The sequence below is a fragment of the Propithecus coquereli genome, unplaced genomic scaffold (assembly GCF_000956105.1).
Source record: "Propithecus coquereli isolate 6110/MARCELLA unplaced genomic scaffold, Pcoq_1.0 Scaffold513, whole genome shotgun sequence".
Lineage (NCBI taxonomy): Eukaryota > Metazoa > Chordata > Mammalia > Primates > Indriidae > Propithecus > Propithecus coquereli.
In genome coordinates this window covers 1,382,863-1,401,966 of record NW_012150986.1, presented here as the reverse complement: position 1 = coordinate 1,401,966, position 19,104 = coordinate 1,382,863, and the positions used below count along the sequence as shown (strand labels likewise).

General features: G+C 39.5%; 1 protein-coding gene across 4 annotated transcripts in view; it reads right to left on the bottom strand.

Moving 5' to 3' along the window:
• The window catches only part of NHS (Nance-Horan syndrome (congenital cataracts and dental anomalies)), a 330,666-nt gene that overhangs the window by 11,888 nt on the left and 299,674 nt on the right, over window positions 1–19,104 (bottom strand). For 2 of the 4 annotated variants that reach the window (XM_012656632.1, XM_012656634.1), the window contains exons 4-5: window positions 4,707–4,769; window positions 2,504–2,696 (exon numbers count right to left, since the gene is read on the bottom strand). In XM_012656632.1, coding sequence (XP_012512086.1) covers window positions 2,504–2,696; window positions 4,707–4,769 — 256 coding nt within the window. The remainder of the gene's footprint in view (window positions 1–2,503; window positions 2,697–4,706; window positions 4,770–19,104) is intronic. The other 2 variants (XM_012656633.1, XM_012656635.1) reach the window with 1 other exon arrangement.

Sequence of the window (19,104 nt, the reverse complement as noted above, 5' to 3'; positions counted from 1 at the left end):
AAGTTGATTGACTTGTATTCATTTAGAATTGTTTTTAGAATTAATTTGTCAACATTAATTGTAACAATAAGAACATCAGTAAGTAAGATTTTCGTTGGTGTTCATGTTGTTTTATCTGGAAAATAGAATAAAAACTTCAGAAACAAAATGATCCTTTCTAATTTAATGAAAAATATGTTTTTTAATTGTTTTCTGTGCATGAGTTATATGCAATGAAATTGTCAATATTAATTGTAATAATAAGAACATCAAGATTTTCACAAACCAACTGCAGGGTTTTGCCAAGGGGGCCACCCATCACATCACAGGTATGCTACAGCATGGCAGTGTGAGTTGCCTGTGTACCACGTGGCTCCCAAGGTAAAGAGACATGTGAGTTTCATATGCTTCGTGAGGCCCCAGGCTCAAAACTAGTGTAAGTTAAATACAACTCACATGGCAGTTAATGTGTTAATCATCACATAACTCTGTCTGCTTTCTTCTACTGACTAAACTGGATCCTTTTTGGTTTAGCACCAGGTGTCTTATCAATAAAAAGTAAACATACAGGGCAGTTCCCAGTTCAGCTCTTAAATGGATCCATTTTTTGTACCACCTGTAAAGCTGGAATTCCCAGGCCTCATACCATGTATTTGTTTTTGTAAACACAGGGAGCGAACCATGATGCTTGTTAGTCTCTCTCTCCATAATTACATTATTGACACTACATGCAGTCCAGTTAAAACTAGAGCGACAAGAGGGGAGGTGAGGAACTCAAACTCTTGTCTGGCACAGGCATGTACCACGGATTTTTCAGAGTGAGCTTGGCCTCAGAAAGCCATAATGCTGTGTTTTGGAATTTGGTCACCTCGTCATTTATCCTGATGGTTAAGCATGGGGCCGGATGGCATGTTAAGTCTTGGGTTCAGCTGTATAATGAAGCAGTTGAGTTCTGCTTAGCATCACAATGCCAGTTTCTAGAATTCACTTTGCAAAATCTGTATGAGATATCACCTGATGAATAATTAAAGTATTATCAGAGGATTCATACTAATGGAATTTTTCTTTCTTAATCCCAACCAAAAATTAAAATCCTTGATTCTAATCTTAATAATTACAGAACACATGGTATATAGACACAGATATCGTGTGTTACATGGACGTCACTAACAGTGTTCTCACTAAAGCTCATGAAATCAACATCCAGTCTATGTTTTAGTCTGAGAGTTCCTGAAATAAAACAGAAGGAAAAATCTTCCCTTTTCCTTAATCACAAGACGATGGCCCATAATCACTGTACTAAATTTGAAAACAAGATCTTACTTACAGTGCCATGAAGAAAGCAGGTGCTGCTAATAACCAGATGTTTCCAGAACTGAAAATTAGTTTAAAAGGGTGCCAAAATTATCCATTTTGGCAGCTGAACTCCCCTAATACAGCCTATTTAGATTATGGAGGTCAAATAAGGGCACATCTTTAGAATTATTTATCTTACAAGTTGAATAGGTCATCAGGAAAATTTACTCCCAGCTCATGACTGGCCAGTCAACTAGAACTCCTTCTTCTCAGGAAGGAAATAATATCTGTCCCAGATACCTAGTCCATTTGCTCCCCACTTTACATGCAAGAATTCTGAGTAAGGTTAATAATAACCATGTCTCGAGCACGCAATCTTTAGTCACATGGTACCAAGATGAAAATCAGTTATAACATGGCTATTTTGAAATTTTCAATATACAAATAATTTAAAATGTAACTATTAGAAATGTCTAAAGAAAGCCCAATGCATAGACCATTTAATTTCTGTCTTTGAAAGTTAGAATATTTCATAACATTATTTTACTTACAACTAAGATTACCAGATTCAATTCTGGAATTTACAATTGCTGCCAATAAATTTTGAAGAAAAGTCTGGCTAGGTTTCCATTCTATCTAGACTAATATTCAAACTCTCAATACACAGGAGGAGGAAAGAAGAGAATGAAAAAGAGACAGGCTTGCTGGTTTTAAAATAGAATTCAGCCTTCATCTATGTATCCATATATTTTTGGGTCACAAATCCCCCAATTCAATACAGAAGTCTAAACCATCTTTTTTAAAAAAGCCTACCTTCATCCAAGGGAGTATGAAAACAGATTTCCTAGTTGGTCTACAGGACCATTACTTGCAGTTTGAGAAGCCTGGGGTTGCTTTTTTCTTTCTTGCAGTGCCACACATCATTATCATATGATTAATCACTGCCGCCTTCTCCATTATTTCAGTCAGCTATGGCCAAAGAGCTATTTGGTGATTTTTTTTCAAAAAGAAACTGTCCATCATTTACATAACAAGTGGCCCAGCAGAAAACATGCAAATTGATGTTCAAAACCTGACAAAAGCATATTGAACATCTTCTGGGTTGCATTTTGATGAAAAAAGTATTACTTGTTTACAAAATGGTTTTCTTAGCAGCATAGGTTTTGAACATATTTAATACACAGAATATTCTGACCCGACTGCCCCTAAGAAAAAAACAGAACGATACCAGTGACGTTGATGGGAATAATGCAAGAAGAAATCACTTGGGCATCTTGTTTCATCTTCTCCTCTGGCGTCGGGAGAGGTAGTGCTTTGCTCCAGTTGGTCTGCTTGTCCAGTGTAGAGGGGATATTGTGTATTGGGTTTTTCGGCCTCTGCCCTAACATGACATCTGCATCTTCATCCTCTGGGGGATGGGACTGCAAACGAAGTACAATCAGATTCAGCCATCATAGTTTATATATAAACACACATATAAGGAATTTCATAGTTTAGATACAAAAAAGTGAGGTCAGAAATAAGCTTTTAGGACAAAAGAAGAATTCTTACAAGTAGTTAGTAAGCACAACTAATTGGAAGTATTATTTCAATAGTCAAGCGACACAAAAGGAAAAAAGTGGGCTAAATACCATGCTTTTCAGGTTAAACGGAACTAAGAAGAGAGACAAGATAGCCAGAAATCCCCAAACTGTAACTGAAGAAAACTGTGAGTTTTAATCCAGTGAAAGGTAGATGCACTTTCAAGCTATCTTGCTGTAAATTCCTATCAAAAGTTTTGAGAGCTCTAGATGACTAGGATCAAAGGAAGGTGAGACGTTAGATGCCTATGAAAAGGTTCAGAAAAAGTGCCAGAAAACCTGGGGTCAGGCAACATTCCAGAACACATCACCTGAAGAACAAGGCAACCTACCGAGAGGCCACATTAAAGCACAAGGAGTTAATTTCACTCTAGGACTACAGCATTTGCGAATACATTTTAAAAACTCTGTATGCACGTGGAAAAGCAAAAGTAAAGAATTTCCCCCTACCAACTATAGTGGAAATACAAATGCTGTTACTGGGAGGAAAGATTCAAGTGGGTTTCTTTTTCAGATGTGGAAGGATAAAACAGTCCTAGTTTATTTTCTTTTAGCTTTGTGATGAGGAACTCTTCCTGCAGCTGTGTAGTTAGAAGCTTTGATTTCTATGACATTTGAAAATTCTCCATCTAAACCTTTGATAAATATTCAGATTGCCTAACTTGTATTTCAGGGTTTGGATATTAAAAAGGCTCCATCCCAGTTTTGATTTCAGTGTTGGGTTTCTAAACCAGATTATTGAAAGACCCAGTTTCCACCACTGAACGTAGTTTTATTTCTTTACACAATTTGGAGGAAGGTGGGTATCTGTATAAAATAAATATGTTTTCTTCTTATTCCAATGAGATTTTAATAATAGTCTATCCTAAAATTAGGATCATTTAAAAAAAATTTCTGTCCTCACATTTGGAAACATCATGCCCTATTGACTCGGAAGATTTCACCTATTGTCAAATGAACTGTTCTCAAGTCCCCTTAAAGAGCAGATTTTAGAGCTACTTGTTTAAACTAACCCCAGCATTTACTTACCTCGTCAGAGGTTTCTGCAAAGCCCCCCAACACACCCAACAGGATATGATTACCCCCCTTGGGAAAAATGTGTTCGCCATGAACGTTTTAGTAAAATATTGCAACCTTCTTTCTCTCTTCAGCTTTTGTGCAGATTCCCAGCGAAGCGAATAGCTCAAATAAAGTTAGAGCACAAAAGACTTTGTTTCCTAGGTAACTTCCAAAAAGAAAAAAAAAGTTTGGTGCATGCAAAGAGAGAAAGAGAGAGAGAGAGAGGGAGAGAGAGAGAGAGGGAGAGAGAAAGAGAGAGAGAAACCCTCACCACCAGAGGCCTCATTTTGTAGGCGATTCCTTCCTTGAATAACAATGGACTGGGAAACAAGGAAAGGATAGTGACCTGACTACAGGCTCCGACCAGCAGCCAAAAGCACTTTTTATTTAATGGTGACAGGGACAATTGGCTGCCAGAGAATCCTTTTTCCTATTCTCCTTTTTGATTTGAGAAGCTGAACCTTTACAGTTCTGATAAATACAGGGCAAGTTGCAATTTCTTTCCTCTGGACTACAAAGTCCGAGAGCAGCGTTAGGTGATGCCTGTGCTGAACAGAGCCTCCACTGCAGCAGGTGGTGGGGCAGGGAGCACGTGGGAAAAAAGCCAAGCGTATGGCCGCCTAATTTATATTTTCTTTAATTCAAGTTAGGAAAATACCACTCTTTAAATTGATTTAAAAGAAAAGCTGTTAGTTAGAAACGAGAGTTTGCAATAAAGTTAAAAGAGCTAAGAAAGGAAGTGTCTAGAGAGAGCAGGATAGGGCTGTGAAGGAATGTTCTCAGAACCAATACCTTTCTACTCCATGGGGTCATGTGGCAACACTCAGTGGGGGAGGGCGAACGGGTGCTGTTAAACTATGAACATGAAATGCAAAAAAAGAAAAAATTAAAAACGTGCACACAACACACAGTGTACCCTGGTTAAGCCAAATCTATGATAGTAATGAATGAATATACTGGGACAGCTCTGTTCCTTCCTTCCTTCCTTCCTTCCTTGTCTTTATTTTTTGAGAGGTAGCATACATAGACGTTAAGATCACAGACTCTGGAGCTAGACTGAGTTCAAATCCTGGCTCCACCGCTTGTTTTTAGTGTGGCCAGGGGCAATTCCTCAACCTCTTAAGATCAGTTTCCTCATCTATAGTAAGATAGGGGAATAATAGCATCTACCTTCCAGAGCTATGTTGAGGATTAAATGAGTAATATATGTAATATACTTAGAAGAATCCTGGTACTTAATAAGGTCTTTATGTTAGTGTCAGCTACTACAACAACTATTACTATTATTATTATCCTTACCTTGTAGCTGGGAAGTATCTGTAAAAATGTCTTCACAAATAACTTTATTATCATTTAGATCCCAACTCCATTTGCTAATTTGAGAAAGACTACTTTCCTTATGTTAGGTTCATCTGTGTGGATGTTCCTTGGTCTCCCAGTTCCTAGTGTCAAGAATGAGTACTGGTACCGAGTCGAACAGATGACAGAGTGATCACAGACACAGAGCAACTGACTACAGTTTATCACATAAAAGAAAGAATGAAAGTAAAGGAAGCTACACAAAGGGAAAATACATGCCAGACAGAGTGGAACGGTTCAGTCTCCAGGAGTGGAGAAAGACACCAGACGCTGAACACGTTGCCTTTTATAAGCCCACTAGTTTGTCCTGCCTTTCCACTGGCAGGACTGGTTGCCATTTCCCGCCTTTGGGGGTGATTGACAGGTTGTTATAGAACAGCTCGCGTGACGGGTTACACAACAGGATAGGTTATATAACAGTTTCCCTTCCTGCGCATGCGTCTTTTCCAGGATTCTCCATGAAGCTCCACCCATGTTATGCTAATTAGATGGTAATGAGCTCTAAGTCAGTTAAACGTTACTAGGAACTTTTTACTATGTATGTTCCCACCAGGAAACAGTTCCTAGCTGCAGTTTGGTTCCTAGCTATAATTTGGTTCCTGCTCTCTGCCCTTAGCCACTCCCTTGCCACCTGTTTACCCTCCACCAGACCTAACACTTAGAGTGATTTTATTTTCCTGGGAACTACTTGGAAGAAAAGGTTCTACGTATAATTTTTTCCTCTAGACTGCTCAGAATTTTCTTCCTTGTATTCATAGACTACATTTGGAGACAGGGCCAGTTTTGTGAGTGTGTGACCTGTATAGTCCCACAAGGCCTCCACACTCAGAAGGCCCCCACACTTGGTTTCATGTTATGCTGTCATTGTCTTCAAATTCTTAATTTTTGAGTAAGGAGCTCTGCATTTTCATTTTGTACTGGGCCTTACAAATTATGCAGCCAGATCTGTTTGGAGAATAACCTGGTAACCACAATTCCCTTTCAGGATCTACTGAGAAGGACATTGAAACTCTTTTAAACTCTAAATCATAGCAGCTTTGGATTCAGTTACACCTCTATTATAGCTCTTACCCTACAGCATGGCTTTAAAGTAACATGAATTATCCCTGAATATGTCTTTGTCATCTATGAGGTTGTGAATTCCTAGAGGTTAGGAGCCATATTTACTTTTCCTTTCAGTCTTCCATGATGCCAGCAAAGTGCCTCCCCCATTGTAAGAGCTCAACAAAGTACTTGTGCACTTGGATAATACCAGCCCTTGTGTTTCAACAGTGATGGGAAACCAAATAAAGTAAGTGCATGCTCAAGATCTCAGGAGGAAACAGATACCACAGAATCCCAGGGACTTATCATCTTAGTGCAAATAAGTGAAAACAAATAGAGGAAACCACCAGCAACCCTTGGTTCCATCAGAGGCTCAGTATGGATGGATGCTGGGCCTAGTTATTCTTAAGCCTATGGCAGACGTGCTTTTGCGTGGGGAACTTTCAAGGTCTAATTTTATTCTAAGTTTCAAAGTTTTAACTGACAGGTTTCTCATTAACTTTTAAGCAGAGCAAATTTCATCTCCTCAGGCTCAGTCAACTTTTATCTAGAACTTATCTATTAATAAGACTAATGATTTTGTAGGGTCTATGGCTTCCTCACTGAAAGTGACCATTTTGATAGATGTGGTATATGTGGCCTGACTTCAGACACTAACCTGGCTGTCTGCTAAGAGTCAGTCACAGATAATGATGTGGAGGTCTCAAGACACTGGGGTGTGTAAAGTAGAGAGGAAACTCATGGAAGTAGGAAAAAAGAAGCCTTCAAGCAAAGCCTACTTGGAAAGGGAGCCTGCTTCAGAGAAACCAAAGGCTTTGGTGTCTCATGAAAGGATTTTCAAAAAACTACATAGCCAGAAACTGCAGGTCAGAAAACATATTAATGATATTAGTATAAATTTATAAATTTTGCTAGTTTGTCTTAAATCTCCTAAGTTAGCTCTCCTGTTCAATATTCTTTCCAGGAGTGAGGTGTGAGGAGTGGATTTGATGTTATTTTGGTTTCAGAATCTCTCTCTGTTGCCCAGGCTGGAGTGCAGTGGCATCATCATAGCTCACTGCAACCTCAAACTGCTGGGCCCAAGCCATCCCCCTGCCTCAGCCTCTCGAGTAGCTGGGACTACAGGCATGTGCCACCATGCCCGGCTAATTTTTATTTATTTTTTTGTAGAAACAGGGTATCGCTATTGCCAAGGCTGGTCTTGAACTCCTGGCCTCAAGTGTTCTTCCTGCCTCAGCCTCCCAAAGTGCTAGGATTACAGGAGTGAGGCACCAGGCCTGGCCAAGGAGTGGATTTTATTTTTCATCTGTTCAAGAAACCTATCCACCCCATTAAACAAGCACAAAGTAACACGTGGCAATGACTAAGGATGGCAAGTCCAGAGAGAATGCAGACTGTTCAGTTTTGGTCACCATGATAAAGTCAAGGTCTCCCTGGGTTATACTCCACAGAAGATTCCTGCTCAGTGAATAGGCCTCTATACTATTTTGATAGTAGCTCCAACCTCCAGCTTGTGAGGGCTGAAACTAGGTACTCTTGAACTTGGGTGTGGAAGGATTGTATTGTTTGGTTCTTCCATCTAGACACAAGTGCTAGAGCCCCTGAAGATGGTCTATAGATTGAGTATTTAAGTTTATAATATTAAAAGGGCTATGGTTTTATTTCTGCCATGAATTACTATCTGCCTTAGTATAGTGTTTAAAGTGTCCTTTTTCCTGGGTGTTTGGTCAAAGGAAGTAAAATTGTTCTGATTATTTCTAATTAGATTTTTAGATGATGAATGTAATAACCAGTTCATAGGATATTTTTTTCTAAATGATCTAAGAAATAAAACTGCAAGAGGACTGCTACCTCAGGGCATCTCTGCATGGTCCGGCATGCCACTCCTTAATGGGTGCTGATGAATAAGGTTAGGAAAAGCTGGGTGCTGATCAAACTTGCATGAACTAAATTATTCTTTAACAGATCTCTTTAAAGGAATCCTATTGCTTATTCAGAGAAAGACTAACCATTTCTTGTTCATAACTCTACTCTTATTGCCTCAATAAATATTTGTTGTACTGCTGGCACCCCCATGTGCCTGGCATAAACAAATAAAAATCCTCTCCTAGAGAAATAAATATTTCCACCCACATATAATTTTTCAGTACAACATCCAGTACAAAGTCAAAGATAACAAAGCATAAGAGGAGGTAAGACGGCCTGAGCAAGAAGCATCCAGAACAACACATAATAGAAGCGACCCACAGGGACTCCTGATTTTGCAATCATCACTCAGTACAGGAATGGCCAGAATAAGTGTGTTAGAAGGATTGTTAGGATATCACTCATTCATTCATTCAAGAGTATTTCTTGGCCGGGCGTGGTGGCTCACGCCTGTAATCCTAGCACTCTGGGAGGCCGAGGCGGGCGGATTGTTTGAGCTCAGGAGTTCGAAACCAGCCTGAGCAAGAGCGAGACCCCGTCTCTACTAAAAATAGAAAGAAATTAATCAGACAACTAAAAATATATAGAAAAAATTAGCCGGGCATGGTGGCGCATGCCTGTAGTCCCAGGTACTTGGGAGGCTGAGGCAGTAGGATCGCTTGAGCCCAGGAGTTTGAGGTTGCTGTGAGCTAGGCTGACGCCACGGCTCTCTACCCCGGGCAACACAGTGAGACTCTGTCTCAAAAAAAAAAAAAAGAGTATTTCTTTGCTGAGGGTCAAAATCAGCCCCAGTGGAAACAAATTGTCAAATTAAAAATAAAAATAATTTCTCCCTCATGGCTATATATGTGTTCATTTGGCAATGTTTTCAACTTCTCTGTACTTTTGATATTTTTCATAATAAAACATTGTAGAAAAATGTAAAACAGAAAAATTTCTCCCTCCTTTTTTGAGGCTCCCATTCATTCTGGCGCTCCTAGTACTGATTTTGAGAGTCCTCAGGCTCCAGCTTGCAACATTTTAGAATCAGCTATTACCAGCCATGCCCATCTTGTCCCTGATAAAAGAAGCTTCTTTCATGTTTTCACTCAATTTCTGTCACCGAGGCCTCATCAGTGAAACTCTCAAATCGTTTTCCCAGCTTCTCATGAGATTGCTTCAACAAAAGCCAGTGTTATACTTCTGACCAGTGTTCAGAACAAGAAATAACAAACATCATACTCAAGAGCAGGCAAAGAAATTTCTTTGGTAAATAATGAAAGAATATTTTTCAAACTCTAATCTTTCTTGTGTGTGTGAGAAAAGTTCATGTCTATACTTTTGAGGCTACGAATAAGCATTTCTCCAAAGATTTCAAGATTTCCCCCCATCTTTCTATTACTGCCAGAAGAAAAAATAATCCTTCCACTCCATATTCTACTTTCTTTTGGGTTTTATTTTATATGCTGATGGGGGCTTATTTTGCTTCAAAACTTTCCAAAAGACATCTGTTAAAATGTTGTGGGTATTCCAGCAGGAAATGTTTTGAAAAATTGGCTTTGGTTTGTGATCTAACTGATACCACATGGCACTTGGAGAAGTCGACTTTCAGAGCTGATTTATTGCTATCATGCTGTCTTAAACCTGAGAAATAGTTACTAGAGGCTGGATGTTGTGTTATATTTGAATACAAGAATAAAACCTTAGAGTGAAGATGTCCATTGCAAGCTGCCCTGGGTTTCTAGTGGGGTGATGTGGGCTCTTATTGTCACTCTACCACGGGGCTTGCTTGCTTGTTATTTAAAGCTGAGTAGTACTACTCTCTGCACCCTTATTAAGGTGTGGAGAACAGAATGGTGAGGCAGGTAGAAGTTTAGGGGGCATCCTGTGCTTTCTCTGTCTTAAGCCTTCTTCCCTTCCCAGATTTGTCCTTTATCACCACTCTCTCCCCAGCAGTCAGGGCCTTCGTCCTTCCCAAAGGGCCTAAATGCAGCACCCCTGCCTGGCATGCCATCCCCAAGCCCAAGTGCCCAAACCCTTTACGCTACACTCCTAGCCAGCCGTGAGGCTAGAAAGAAGCCCACAAATGCACCCTTATTAAGGTGTTGAGAACTCCTTGCAAAAAACCCAAGGGAATAAATCATGGCAGCAGAATTCTGGACGATGGTTGTGGGCTGGGGAGGGAGATATTTGGGAACAGGTGCCTACTGAGTTCTTCTTTTAATCGTTTTATATTAATACATTAATATCTATTTTAAACACCAAAAAACATATATATTCAGGCCTGGGGAAAATCCCCTTATCATTCATAAGTCTGCTTTTCCAAATCATACTTTTACTTCCTTTCCCTGACAGATATAGCCACTACCACCTCCTCAACTCTCCCAAGAGACACTTTACAAAAGAAAATGTACAAAAGGCCAATGTGTATATACAAAGGTGCTCAACATCATTACTCACCAGAAAAATTCAAATGAAAGCCATAGTGGTATACTACTGTATACTAGTGGGGCTAAGATTACAAAGATTAAAAGATACCTAGTATTGGCAAAGACGTGGAGCAACTGGAACGCCCATAAATTGCTGGTGGGAGTATAAAATGGTGTAGCTTTGGAGACTATTTGGCAGTATCTAATAAACTTAAATACATGTCTACCCTTTTATTCCCTCTTAGGTATATGGAGTTAATAAAAATGAGTATGTCCACAAAAAGCCTAGCATAAAAATATTTATAGCAGGTTTATTAATAAAAGCCAAAAATAAACAAACCTCACAACTAGAAACAAGCCAAAGATCTACCAACAGCAGAGTGGATAAACAGATTGTGGAATACTGTATTCACACAATGGAATACTACATGGTAATAAAAAAGAACACATAATATCAATCTCAAAAAAGTACGTGGAGCAAAAGAGGTCAGACGCAAAAGAGTACGTGCTCCTTCATTTATGAATCCCATCCTCTTGGTAGATGTTTTGGGTGTGAGATCCACCCCTAGCGAGCAAAGCTTAAATGGCAATGACAGTGGCGTAGTTTTCATCTAAAGAGAGGCTTTCTGCAAGACAGCGTGTAACTGCAAAGCATCTCTCTCTCCTTTTGATCTCAGCTGGAACAGAACAAAAATTCTTAGGGTAATGGAATGCAAAATAACTATGTATTTTAAAATTCAGGAACACTGTTTAATCACATCCTATTAATGAAGCATTTTAAACATGCAGAGCATAACAAAATTTTATTTTTAGGCCTTTGTGGAAAGTAGTCCCCACATGAATGGAAAAGAAGGTCGCGGGGAGCCCAGGATGGACAACACTTCCTGCTGATTGGTCAGCACGGTCATTTATTCCAAGGAATTGCTCTATAGTGTCAAGAAGAACATAAAACAGGGCCCACTGGACCATGATCACTGTGATGCTGATGCCAGTGAGGATCTTATTCATCCCCTGTGGCCAGCTTTGCCAATTAGTGGAGCCACTGCCAAGGGCCACTCAGCTCCATCAACCCTCAAAGGTTGCTAGCACCAAGTAAAAGACATGAAGGAGGGAAAGGCAGGCCAGGCTTTGAAGTGCAGGGAAAGAAAGAGTCTTTGAACTGCTACAAACAGCACAAATACCCTCACCCAAATTAGAGGAACTGGCAATGTGAGTCAACAGAATAGCCCAGAAGTGAGGGGAGCATTCCTCTACCACCCTCAGCTGGGCGCGTGGTCACTGAAGAGATGTTGCATAGTCCGTCCCAGTCCAAGTGAACCTTTGCACTGGTAACTCAGGCCAGAAGTAACAAAAGCTCAACAGGGTCATACTTGACCTCACTGTAGCAAATTTTTAAAAAGTTAAAAAGGTAAGACCACAAGCCATGCATATTCTGCCTTTATTGTTTTAACTTTTTTTTTTTTTTTGAGTACAGCTCTATTAATGTTATCACATGTATAGACTCGTGTAACCACTACCACAGTCAGGATACAGAACTGTTCTGTTACTCCCCAAAACTCCCCCATGCTATCCATTTATAGTCACTGCCTCCCCTCATCCCCAACCCCTTGTAACCACTAATCTGCTCTCCATCACTATGGTTTTGTCTTTTTGAAAATGTCACATGCATGAAATTATACACTAGGTAACCTTTTGAGACTGGCTTCTTTCACCCAGAATAATGCCTTTGAGATCCATCCAGGTTGTTGTGTGTATCAATAATTCATTCCTTTTTATTGTAAGTAGTATTCCATTGTCTGCCTATATTTTGAACACTGAAAAAGTCTCAGGCATGCAAGAGAATGTCAACCTGAGAATATTCCATAATGACGTGTACAGGCAAGTAATTTTATTGACTGTTCCACAGCCAGGCTAATATTTAAAAGAAAAAGAAAGAATTCCAAAACTCAACTCCGCAACAAGGACTTTTCTTGATTTCTCACAATATTTAATATGAACCAGACTCGTTGGCTAATGCTTTCATTAGCTATCATGCCAGTTATTAAGCTATTGTCTCTTAGCTCTGAACCTTTTCTTTTGTAGTCTGCTTTTTGGTGCCGGGACTGTGCAAACATTTTTTCCTTGCCAGCTGCTCCCTGTTAGGCTCTGCTTGTGGGGGTGCAAGAGGGAGACCAGAAGGCTGGAAGAGGAAGAAGGGACTTCTTGGCACTCACTGTTCCTGTTAACATCATCCCAGCAGTGGTCCTTTGCGCCAGCCGTGGTAGTTGGTTTCAGTGCTCATTTGTTTCCACACTCCCAGCTTCATCTGCCCCCTAAGAGTTACTAGTCAGACCCTGTTGTCCAGTGCCCCTTTCTCAGAGGTCTAGATCCCAGCTCTGTGTGATCCTTCTTCTGAGTTCTTGATGCATCAGCACCTGCCAAGCAGCACCCCCTACTTAGAGGTCTGGGTCCCAGCTCCTTATGGGCTTCTGAGCTTCAGAGCTCCTGAGGCCCCAGCACCAGCCAGGCCATGGCCTGTCTCCAGAGTTCTGGGTTCTAGCACTGCAGAGCTTTTCCAATAACTCCAAGCTCTGCCTTCTGTTCCCCCTGCCTTGGGAGTGTTAGCCACTTGCTGCTGTTACTATCTCAGTGTCACTTCAGTGTCCCATTTGCCCTGTCAGTATAATAATAACATCCCTGTATTCAATCCTCTCTGTTACAATAGCTGGTGTGGTTTCTGTTCTCCTGACTGGGCCCTGACTGATAAAGCACATGGTACCAGGCTTTCACCCTCTGGCTTGCTTGTGACTAAGGCATCAAAAGTCCTTGTTACTTCCTGTTCCTGAGTCCAATCAGGAAACCATGAACCAGTGCGATGAGGGCTGTCAAGATGATAATGATCTCTAAAGCTTATGTTGTGGCAGAGAAGAGAGCTGATATGGTCTCAAAAGCAAACTGCTTCTGTTGATCCTTGAAAATGGGTATGAGAGGAAAAGAATTTGCTCTGGTCAATAGCTGTATCATTCCACATGCCAGGCACTGTGCTGATTTACTTCAAGAAAAATACCACGTCGGAACAGCAGGTCCAGTTATAAGCCACCAGCTATTTGTAGCCCATCTCTAAGATCCATCTCCCTTCTTCAAAGACCAAACAGGCAAGTTAAGTAGGAAGTGTAATAGACATCGCCAGTTCTGCAGTCTTCTATTTGAAACTAACATCAAGTTCTTCTCTCTCTACTACACCAAAAAGGAATCTCTAGAGATAGGGCACCCTATTAAGCCTCCGGCATTTGCACCTCCACACCATCATTTGTGCCTCCATGTTATGTCCACTGGATTGCTTTCCGCTTCACAGTTCCAAGCAGAGAGATTACTGTTAAGTAAATGCCTAATTGATCCTGTCCAAGATTTAAAGATTGTCCTCAGTATCTTGAAGGTTTTTATACTTGGCAAATGATGATGCTGAAAGCAATAGTCAGCTCCTAATGGAGGTCCAAAGCATCGAATGTATTGTGGCATTAGCTGCCTGGTGACAGTGGCTTCCTAGCTCCCTGTGTAGACCACTGTTAATCCCTTAGCGACGTGAAATCTGTCATTGATGGCACAACCTGAAGTAGAATGACAGGCCTTTGAGCAAGCCAGAGCAGCTTCTTTGCCAGAGTCAGCTTAGTTTAGACCTATTGAATCAGGCTGTTGTCATCCGAACGTCTTTCTATGTACGTCTCTTCATTCATAAATCTGCCCTTGGCTGACTTTCTCTGACTCATTGCTTCCTTCCTTCCCTCTCAGGGAGGAAAATGTACACACAGTTCTTTAGGAAGGGAATGGCTAAAGAATACCACTTCAAAGGATGGGGAAGAGGTGGGGAACTGGGGAGTGGCCAGGTGGGATGACTCAGTATAGATGAATGAGGAATTCTTTTTAAAGTATCATTCTGACTTTGTGATCAAGTGATACGATATAGGAATTGCATAAAAGGGAAGAATTTTCTGATAGTTATTTGTTAGGTCCTCAGAGGCTGCTGGACTTGCATATTTAAAGTTCCTAAGTGTATATGGCTTTCCCCCTTTTGGCTGTGTAGCAAAACCACAGTTGTGCCTTATTGTTCCCTTTAAAATTATATTCATCGATCCATTAATAAATATATGTGCTTAAAACAAAACAAAACAAAAATACTGTTTTCTGAAGTTATTATAGTAAGGTTTGCTATTTTCTTCCCCACCTCTCTCAGGGTGGTTGTTACTTATTTGTGATACAGTTAGATTTATCTGGTACTGTTTTCTTTTCACTCGCGGTCCTCCTCACATTCTGGTTGCTCTTAATTATTTCCGTAGGTGGGGATATGTGAAACAGTACCTGGGCTCTAAAGGTCCGAGCTATGCAAAAATATCCTCAGAGAAACGCCAGTGCCTGGGCCCCTCTCCCTCCTTCCCACTCCCCTATTCTCTCTAACCCACTCCCACCCGCCTGCCGCAGGTAAACCGATCTCGTTCGTTTCTGCTTTATCCTTCCTGTATAGTCAGTTTTGCTATAATGCTTGTTTTGGAAAGTCGAGTTTGTTCCCATGTGATTGCTATCTCAGGAGAATGATTTGAGCATAACGCGACTTTCATGTTTGCTTATGTATGATTTCATATGTGAGAAACTCGAGGCAAACACAGCAACTGCACCCAGCTGAACTCAGCTGTGTGAGAGTATACAAAACACACTCACGCCTCAAACATCTACTGGCTACCTCAGTTCCCCCCGTGTGGGACGAGCCCATCCACTCCTGGTGTGACAACCTTCCCTCCGATTTCAGATAACCCTCCTTCCAGCCCTTCCCAGAAACTCACACACTGAGGCCCTCCCAGTTCCCACTCCACAGCCAACTTCGGGGCTTTTTCTAGGTCAAGTGCCAATTTCTTGTAGTATTTATGTATTTCTTAAACATTTATTATGTGTAAAACTGTGCTACTGTTTTTTATTAGGTTCCTATTTGTGTGTGTGTGTGTGTGTGTGTGTGTGTGTGTGTGTGATGGAAGATGTTTTTGAGCATTGTGCCTTTAACTCCATTTTCCCCGTAAGCCCTTTGGTTTGTATTATGCAGTTTTGCACAGCACGGAGATTTTTAGGGATGCATATGTTGTGTTATAGCAGAATTGACTCTTTTATGCAAATAAGCAGATACTTGTGTATTTTCTTATATAGTCATGGATCGCTTGTGATGGGGATACATTCTGAGAAGTGCATCATTGTGCAAACATCCTCGAAGGTACTTGCACAAACCTGGATGGTAGAGCCTACTACACCCCTAGGCTGTATGGTACAGCCTATTGCTCCTTGGCTACACACCTGTACAGCATGTTACTGTACTGAATACTGTAGGCAATTGTAACACAATGGTAAGTATTTGTGTATCTAAACATATTTAAACACAGAAAAGGTATAGTAAGAATATGGTATTATAATCTTATGGCATCACCATAGTATATGTAGTCTGTCATTGACAGAAATGTCATATGCCATGTGTGACTGTACACCCTTCGTTCTAACATGAAGGATGGCACACTATAGACACTCTTTTGGGCTTTGCCTTTTTCACTTAGAGTATGTCCTGGAAATCACTCCTTATTAGTTCATAAAGATCTTCCTCATTCTTTCACAGCTGCATAGTACTCCATCATGTGGCTGTCCTGTAGTTTACGCCATCACTCTCCTATATATAGCCATTTTGGTTGTTTCCAACATCTTGTAATTGTAAACAATGCTGCAATGAATAAGCCTTTTGTATTATCGGAGGTGTGTCTTTAGTAGGATTGCTGGGGCAAAGGTTAAGTGTGTATGTAGTTTGGTTAGATATTGCCAAATTCCCCTCCACCTAGGCTGGACCAAGTTTGAATTTCCACCAGCTATGTATGAGAGTGCCTGTTTCCCCACCAGTTCCCTAACAGGATACATTGTCATATTGTTAAATTTTTGCTAATCTAATAGGTGATAAATTTTATCTCAGGATTTTTACATTTCTACTTATGAGTGTGTTACACCAATTGTTCTTAAGTTTAAGAAACATTTTTTATATTTTTTCTGAATTGTCCGTTCACATCTTTTTCCCATTTTTTTTCTTCAAGGTTTTTGCTCTTTTCTTTGCCCCTCAACTTTTAAGAGGTATTTATCCACTAGTGATATTAGCCCCTTTTCTGCTGCACATATATTTTTTTATCCCAGTTTTTGGGTTGTCTTTTGACTTTGTTTATGGTGTTTGGGCATGCAAAAATATCTACTGTTTAAATTTATCAATCTTTTCTTTTACTGCCTCTGTATTTAGAAAGCCTTTTCCTAGACTGAGGTCAAAGAATAATTCACCCATATTTTGTACTTGTATGGTTTTGTTTTTTATGTTTAGGTCTCTGATCCATTTGGAGTTTACTACTGTGTATGGTGATATGAATCTAATTAAATGGTTCTCAACCAGGGGTGATTTTGTCCACTCAGGAAACATTGGTAGTGTCTGGAGACATTTTGGGTTGGTCACAATTTGGGGGAAAGGGGTGCTACTGGCATCTAGTGGGTAGAGGCTAAGGATTCTGGTAAACATTGCACAATGTTCAGGATGGTCCCCACAGCAAACAGTCATCTAGCACAAAATGTCAATAGTGCTAAGGTTGAGAAACTCTGATCAAATTTTTTTTTTTCCAACTGGCTACGCACTTGTTCTGGCATCATTAAAAACACTCCATCTTTTGCCTCAGTGATTTGTGATGTCACCTTTATCATATATGTTTGCATATATACTCTGGGCTATTTCTGGACTTTGTATTCTGTTCTACCGGTATATTTGCCTATTCACGTGCTAGTACCACACTCCTAATTATAGGAGCTTTAAAGACATTTTAATGTCTGGTAGGGCTAGTCACCCCTCATAGGTTTCCTTATTCAGTGTTTTCCTGGCTCTTCTTGTATATTTGATTTTCCATAAGAATTTCATTATCGGTTGGTCTAACTCCATAAAAGAAAGCTTATTGGTATTTTTATTGAGACTGTATTAAATTTATAAATTAACTTAGAGAGAACTAATTTGTTTATAATGGTGAATCATTCTATCCAAGAACAGGAGATATATTTCCATTCGAGCAAGTCTAATTTTGTGTCTTTAAGGAGTGCTTCAAAGTTTTTCTCATATAGGTTTTATGCATTTCTGGTAAATTAATTCCTAAGTATTTAATTGTCTTTGTTATTGCTGTAAATGGAGTTTTCTCTAACATTAGGTTTTCTATTTGGCTATCATTTGTGCAAACGAAGAGTATTGATTGTTGTGTGTTTATGTCCTGCTACCTCACTGAATTCTTTTGTTGCTTGAGTTAGTTTTATCATTGATTCTTGAGGTTTTTCCTGGTATACTATCATATCAGATTGATATAGTTTTACTTCTTCTTTACCAATCTTATGACTCTAATTGATTTATCTTGTCTAATTGCATCAATTAATACTTAGAGTGCAATACTAAATAGTAGGAAAGACAGTGAGCATTTTTGCCTGATTTTAGTAGAAATGTCTCTAGTGTTCCCCCATTAAGTAAGATACTTTTATACTAAGATATATATATATTATCATGTTAATGAAGTGTCACTCAGTTCCTATTTTGTTAAGTCTTTTTATAAAAATAGATATTGAATTTTGTTTAAGGCTTTGCCAGCATCCATGGGATTTCCCCCCTTAGATCTATTAATATGTTGTATGATACTACTAGACTTCCTAATATTGAACCAACTTTCCATTCCTGAATAAATCCCACTTAGTCATGGTATATTAATTTCTTAATGTGGTATTATATTCTGTTTGCTAATGTCAAACTTAGTATTTGCAAATGAATAATCATGAATGATATTGGTCTGTAGTCTTCCTTCATTTTTTATGGACTATCTTTATCAGATTTAGGTATCAATGTTATACTTACTTCATAAAAGAAATAGGCAAGTTTTACTTCTTTTCAATGCTCTGAAACAATTTATAGAGCATTGAGAGTATCTGGACTTAGAAGATTTAGTAGAATTCCTCTGGGAAACCATCTGGGCCTGGTGCTTTTCAGTGGTCTGGTTCCTTAATAACTTCTGGTTCTTCTATGGAAATCAGTCTATGAATATTTAAGCTTACTAACTCTAATGGGATCAATTCTGGCAATCTTTATTCTTCTCGGAAGTTGTCCATGTCATCTAGGTTTTCAAATTTACTTGCATAGAGGTCTGCCAATTAGTCTTTTATAATTTTTAAAATTTCTTTTGTTTCAATGGTAGTTTTCCTGTCACTGCTTATTTTGTTTATTTGTACTTTCTCTGTCTTTTTCTTGGTCATGTTTTTTCAAACAACCAGGATTTTAATTTATTAATTAGATCTACTGTTTTTCTATTCTCTTTCTCATTAATTTCTACTTTTATTATTTCCTTCTTTGCACTTTCTTTTGTTGTTTTCTAGTTTTTTGAAAATTAATTTATTTT